The sequence below is a fragment of the Lactuca saligna genome, chromosome 5, assembly GCF_052625555.1.
Source record: "Lactuca saligna cultivar CGN05327 chromosome 5, ASM5262555v1, whole genome shotgun sequence".
Taxonomy (NCBI): domain Eukaryota; kingdom Viridiplantae; phylum Streptophyta; class Magnoliopsida; order Asterales; family Asteraceae; genus Lactuca; species Lactuca saligna.
In genome coordinates this window covers 286,820,996-286,828,747 of record NC_136421.1, presented here as the reverse complement: position 1 = coordinate 286,828,747, position 7,752 = coordinate 286,820,996, and the positions used below count along the sequence as shown (strand labels likewise).

The following is a 7,752-nucleotide window of genomic DNA, read 5'->3' as shown; positions in this document are numbered from 1 at the left end:
CTGGTGTCACCGATGATGGGTACAACGATGGTGGCTGCGGCGTGAGGTGATGAAGCTGAATAGGTCTTCATGGTAATATGTATACAATGGAGGCGGCTTATTATGAAACCAGAGAGAGAGAAGATAAAGGGGGAATATAGATACTAGAAAGATGAAAGGAAAGTAGTGAGAGGGTGAGAAATTATAGGAAATAGATAAACTTGCAATTTCTATTATGCCCTTCTGATAATTTAAAATTTACACTTTAATATCATTAGTTTTAGAATTTTCATAAATTGTCCTTTTAATAATAACCTTATATCTAAGTATTTAAATGGTCTAGATATGTTCTCGTGTTATCAAAATTTTAGATGTTCTCATTTAATTCTACTTTTATATATATATATATATATACACACACCAAAAATTCACCGTTTTTTTTAGAAATTCACTGAAAAAAATAAAAAATCAATTTTTTTATTTTTTTGTTTTTTTTTCAAAAAAAAAAATTCAACGAAAATACATAAAAAGCTGAGAAAATTCATAATATAAAATAAAATAAAAAAGATTTGTGATGTCTAAGTTTTTTTTATGCTTTTTTATAATTTTTCGGGTTTCTTAATTTCCATAGAACCTAAACCTATATATATATATATATATATATATATATATATATATATATATATATATATATATATATATATATAATATCAATGAAGGTTTTTTTTGCAACTTGTTATCCTTTTATATATTATGTCACATGTCATTTTGTGGTAAATTTAAATTAAATTTTATCCATGTATTATTTTGTGTTTTTCTTTTCATTTTATTAAATTCCATATAATACTTAAATGTAATAAATGTGATAATAAATGTATATCTAATTTAGTAATAAAACTTTCATTATAATTTTTAAATTTCTTAAAAGAATCCAATTATTTTAATCCTTTACTTATTTAAATTATTAGTTTAAATTTAAAAGATAAATAAACACTTCAATTTTAATAATTAAATATTTTATTTTTTTCTTATAAATTTAAATTTTCTAAATTGTTAGATCATGTTTATTTTTTTGAATAAACTCATATATAATATATAGGTATCACAACTATATATATATATATATATATATATATATATATATATATATATATATATATATATATATATATATATATATATATATATATATATATATATATATATATATATATATGTGTGTGTGTGTGTGTGTGTGTCTAGGAAGAGGGATGTAAGTGGGTGGAGTTTATATTTTGTTTTTTTAATTAAATAAATAGTAAAGTAAAAAAAAATGAAAAAAGAGGGACAAAAATATCATTTCAAATATATTCAATTTTGAAATGGACAAAAAAAACTTATTTTGGATACAATTCCAAAACATTTTGAACCAAATTCGTCAAAATCACAATTTTGACAAGTCAGACCAAATTTGCAATCAAGTCAATAATTAACTATAGCAAAATGGTCATATTTATAGAATGTTAACTTAATATTTACCATTGAAAATCATTTTTTAAATTTTGCAATTAAGTCAATAATGAACTATAGTAAAATGGTCATATTTATAGAATTTTAATATAATCCGAAGAATATAAGAAAATAATGAATTACAATATCATTTGTGGAACATTTCAAAACCAAATGTTACAATTTTAAGTTTACATTACATTCAAGCACATGTAGCAAGATTGAACCCAAAAATTTGTGATTGAGGGTTGATCCGACAAACTTTCCAGGATCATTTTCAATAACTTTTGTCTCATCGACGTTGGTCCAATTCTAATACAATGTATGTCAAACACATTACAGTCTGTTACAAAATCCAATGTATGTCATACTCGTTGTAGTCTATTACAAAATCCAATGTATGTCAAACACGTTACAGTCTGTTCTGGAACGTCCCTATTATGCGGAAAAACAAACCTAAGTGCTAAAAGTGATACAATTTAGAACTTAATTTCAAGCGGACTTACAAAATATCTAAAATACAAACGACAATTGAATCAAACCAAACTTAAGATTTGTTAACAAAAAATGTTAATTTGCTATTTCAAACCGAAGCTTCTAAATATTCCACCAAGGGAAGTAGATCTGGATAGTGGATACGATAAAATCTATCAGAAAATTTGGGCGTCCGGATTCAAACTGTTCTTTTCCTTAACTTCAGAAAACAACTTGAATTGGCTTTTAGTATATATTATCCATTGATTGCTACTCTATACAGTTATAGATTTAAGACAAGACAATCTATAAAGATGAAACTGAACTTTTGTATAATCATCCAGAAGCGCATGAAATGAAGCAAACATCATTGATTCATTGCCAGATTTTATGCACATTAAAACCAACATAAATTACACTAGATAACTCCTAGCAAATCTTACTATGATGAAACAGATTCGACATTAAACTTCATGGATTACCCAAAAAACAAAGGATATGATATGATATATGCCCGGCTTTACTCTACTTGCTATTTATATGAAGACTGCAAAAGCTTCGATAAAAACTTCAACTTCACAGTCCAAAAGGGCATCAGGATTCAGGCAACAAACAAACTACTAGCAATCAAAATTCAGTCAAGGAAACCTGTTTTTCGCCACACGGCATTACGAACTAATCGCAGATCCCTTCCTTTCAGCGTTCTTCCAGCGCCTTCCAGAACTGAAAAGGTCGTATGCGGCGACTTGGATGAACCTCTCGCTACGATCTCGTGCGGCGGAAGCATTTCTTCTTCGTCATCCTCTCCGATGTCAACGTCAGCAAGTTCGCCGCCGGTCCTTGGCTTCCTCGCAAACATCGGAACATTCACCGGAGCCGATTGCTGAAACTTCAGCGGCATAGACTGAGACAAATCTCTATCTAGCTTATTAGGCCTGGGAATCGAGGGAATTAACCGCGAGGATGATGGAGCAGGGGTCGTTGGAGAAGAGATAGTAGGGTTTCTTCGGTTCAAAACAGGGCGATTGTTAGGTTTACGGCCGTTATCCTCCGGCAATGCAGCCAGAATGCCGAACTTATCCTGGTGCCGGAACGGCTGATGGTTACCGGTAGGGTTCCAGTTGTTTCCTTTGACCGGATCTCCCGGTTGGCGCTTCTGTTCGGCGAAATCCCCTGTCCAGAACACGTCATCTTCACTGAAATCGTCTCCTGCAGCAGACGATCCACCAGATATGACGCCGGAAGATGAAGGCGGCGAGAACACGCCGAGGAACCTGTCGGAAGAAGGTGACCGCCGATGACGGTAGCTAGCAACGCCATTCGGTTCCATCAGATATACATCAATGCACTCTTGACTCGGAGATTATATTGTTGCAGAAAAAGGTAATTATCCAGTACAACGAGCTTCTGCTTAACCTTTTACATCTAATATTCAATCGACGGTTAACGATTTGCTTCCGGTGGGACCACCGTGATCTGGGGTCTGATGATCACGAGGATTTGAGTTGTTATAGGATGACGTGGCGTGTGGACGCCGAGTGACGGAAAATGTAATTATATGGTGCATAAACCCAAGACGTGGGCCCCATTTTGACTATGCACTGTTATTTATTTATTTATTTATTTATTTATGTTAGTTTACATATATGATATGGCTATGCACAACAATTCGGCTAAAGAATGTCGTAAAAAAAAATTATTATGAAAATTTGGTTTCACATAAGTTTTTATCTTTTTTTGTTATATTTTGCCTATAAGACCATATGGAATACAACCTACCATTTGGTATGTGGTTGAGGTGGCAACAGATCACGATCGTGCACAATAGCCTGACTGATCGTGGTTGCTTCGTTTTGTGGTGAGTCGTGGTGGTCATCACAATTGTAAACAATCTCAAGTGTTTTCCTTGAGAGTTAATGATTATAATTTAAATATATAACGTTCATATGTATATATTTTTTGATTTTTACCTTTCAAACACCATTAAACATCCTCTATAAATACCACATTTATTCTCTCGTATTACTTGCACAATTCTTCTCTCCTTTTCTCACAGTCACAAACATGTTTTGCTTGATCATTCAAAAACAATGTCTCCTAAAAGGATGAATTTGTTTTTTTTTTTTTTTTTTTTTTGGAAAGGGAACTTCCCTAACGAGGGTTTCCGGGCCAGCTTTCGCGCACCGATTAATCCCCCGCTGCAAACATAAAGTTTTGCCTCATGCCCTGGAGTCACTGCAGGCGAACCTCCATGGCCACAAGGGCTGAGTGGTGCCAGGATTTGAACATGGGTCAATAGGTTATCCACCATATCTTCCACATGCCTTACCAAGTCACCACAACCCAAGTGGTTAAGGATGAATTTGTTATAGAAGGAAGAAAATGATTTAGTACTAGCTTGGGCATCAGTGCCGGAAGAAATAGAAACTCAAATGCGTAATGAGTTTTGGGAAAAAGTTTGAATTGTTTTCCATAAGTTAATGGGTTATTGAAGTCGTAATCTTGATGAAATATATTCGATGTTTCACGATATGATGGTTAAAAGTCTTGAAACCATAATTTATTCTTTTAAAGTTTTTAATTTAATGTGGATACTCATAAGAATGATAAGAGGGTTGCACATCAATTAGCTAAACTATCCATTTAATCATCATGGGTGGGGAGTTCAATGGAATTTATAATTTTGTTACAAACAATGTAGATAAAGGCAAACTGTTTGTTGTGATCATGCATCAATATGAAGACACAAAACACATACAATTTAAACACGTTAAAGCTTTGCTAAAAGTGAGAGAGTGTCCAAAACTCAGTCATTAAAAATAATAAGATTTAAAAAACTAGTTAAGTTGTTTGTGGTTGCATTTTTATGTTTTTCCTATTTTATTTTAAGTTGTGTGTTTTAAATTAATTTAATGTCTGTTTAATTAATTAAATAAAAACAGTTTAAAAAAAGTATGTTTTATTGTATTTTGTTAATGTAATGTAGTATTTTAGTTTAATGAAAAACTAGTATTTAAAAAATATATATGGTTTTAATGTGTTTTTGAATTAAATTTTATTAAAAAATAAAGTGAAATGGCTAATGGTAAAGAGTATGATAATAATGTGACACTCACCACTATAATAGTTAGTGGTGGGTATAACGGATGGTATAAATGAAACATGTGATGTCTTTGTCTATCAACTTTTTTTCTAATTTAATATATATATATATATATATATATATATATATATATATATATATATATATATATATATATATATATAGACACACACACACACTAGCCGTTTGCCCACGTAAAGCGGTCGCGACGAATAGTTTCTTTCAAGCAATTAGTTCCATTCAGAGACATGTTATATTTCTAAGAACACTTGCACCATTATCGATCGGTTTCACAAAAATAAAAAGCGCAATGTCAAAACCAAAAAATATTATGGTGGTGGATTCCATGGAGGAAAAGGAGATGAAGATTTGAATTAGTCTCCAGTCAACTATATTTTATGCAAAAAATTAGGGAACTCCAATTTGAATGAGCTTTTAACTTTCAAACGATTTGTCGAAAAGAAGTATTTCAGATTTCGAATGCACCAGATACCAGAGAAGAGATATTTTAGGAGTACAAGTTGGATCAAAATCGATGAAAATACTAATTCAAGCCCTAAAAATAAGGAAATACTAATTTAAATGTGTTTTTAATACTTGTATCCCTAGCATTATCATTTGTAAGATATATATTATAATATTATTATATTAATAGTTGATTGTACTTTAAGTTTAAAGACTTGAACATTTTAAAAAAATATTATTATTATATTGACTGTATTTATAGAAATAGTAAGATTTTTTTTTATAAGGTAGTATATATATATATATATATATATATATATATATATATATATATATATATATATATATATATATATATATCGTTTACTAACCAAAATAAATACATAAATATTAATTAGAATAACATAATATTTCATTAAGTAAACATTGGCTGAGAATAAAGTTTTGATAATTTTTCTTGAATTAAACATATCATATTTAAAGTCAAACATGACAAACGGTTATGCATTGGTTTGTTGTACCATGAGTTAATCCAAAAATACATAGAGTAACGAGAAGTGGTATAGGTTTGGTAAGTAGTTTTGGATAAAAGTTAATGTGTTTTAATAGGCGTGAGACCTCGCGGGGAGAGGGGGAATTATCGCCGACAAAAATTATGATCAAGGGACGGTGTTTGCCGCCGGCAACACGTCACGTCTGCATATCAACAGGAAGATTATCACAACACCTCACAGCCATATAAAACATTAGTTTATGTAATTTACAAATTATTTCTATTAAATCATGTATATGTAGTTTGTGCCGGTAAAAACATATGTGTAATAAGTAGAAAAATATCTATCAAAGTTATTATCCAGTCTATCTATCTTATTCAACCAACTCCAAACGGATGCATTAAAATGTTGTTTTGGTGATAAAATCCACATATGAAATTATCAATTGATAACATGATATAATAAAATTAAAAAATGTATGGTGCAAAACCAAATTATTACATAATTAAATTTCAAATTTGAATTTGTGTCCACGCCGTGTGTAAAAACATGATGGTATGTCATTTTATGTTTGTGTTCAAAATTTGATACAAAATTGATATGATTTAACATGTTTTTGTCATGTTTTTCTTATTTACCGTGTTATGTATGCTCAAGTATGATTTAAATAAACTAATGTTTATTTTACATTATCTTTATCGTGTCATGTCATGTTTTCTCATGATTTAAATAAACTAATGTTTATTTTACATTGTCCTTAAACACTCTAAGATGTCAATAATCAAAATTCTAAGGCTAAGGGTCTTTATATAGTATAACAAGGAAACCCTAGATAACCCCCAAACCAATAAAATAACATTATCTTATTTTTGGTAATTAGCAGCTTTCTAATTATCCTCCAAGTATAATTCTAGATCCTCTATAACCCTATTAAAACCGTCCAGGGCATAAGAGGATTCTAGAATGCCTCTTGCTTGACTATTGAACAATTACACTTCAACTCCTTATATTTTTAATTAATCCAATTAATCTCAAAATTACTTCTAGTTAATTTCTGATTAATTTTTAATTAAATAATACTATTTCTAATCAATATATTATTCTCATAATATAATAACAAACAATTTATTTTTATTTCTAATTAACTTTTTAAATAATAATTAATTAATAAATCAATCAATCTCTCTCTCTCTCTCTCTCTCAAAGTTATCCTATTCAAATACAGGTCTGAGGGCAACCCAAAATAACTGTGCTACTATCAATTCAAATTTATATCAATTATAGTTATGGGCTTAGATACCCAATCCAACAGTCTCTCACTTGGATAAGTCTATAACTATAGTTGCTAGTATAACTTGCAAACTGATCAACAAATTGTAGCTTCGAAAAGCCGATGTCGAACTATGACCCAGTCAGTTACGTATCCTAGGATAAGTGATCAAATATCCCTCCATTCTACAAGATATCATAAGGACATGAGACATGGATTATAATGAATCTCATTGTCTAAGATTTTGATTCCCGATTTTTGATTTGTGATGATGACATAATACTTCTAATCGAACACATCAATTTAGTATTGGCTAGGCCTAGCACTTATAAGTCAGCACCAAATCACCGAGGGGCCCAAATATATCACTTTTCCCATTAGGGAAAAAGAATGAATAAAATTTGACTTATATGCTTGTACTTTTACTCATCAAATCATGCACAACAATACATTCTATAGCATCAATTTACTGATGTGTT

General features: G+C 30.4%; 1 protein-coding gene across 1 annotated transcript; it reads right to left on the bottom strand.

Moving 5' to 3' along the window:
- Positions 1–2,250: 2,250 nt before the first annotated feature.
- On the bottom strand, positions 2,251–3,305 carry LOC145048121 (protein S40-1-like). Its single transcript, XM_078996539.1, has one exon. It carries the CDS (start codon positions 3,269–3,271, stop codon positions 2,576–2,578), a length of 696 nt encoding a protein of 231 aa, XP_078852665.1. The 5' UTR covers positions 3,272–3,305; the 3' UTR covers positions 2,251–2,575.
- Positions 3,306–7,752: the final 4,447 nt, after the last annotated feature.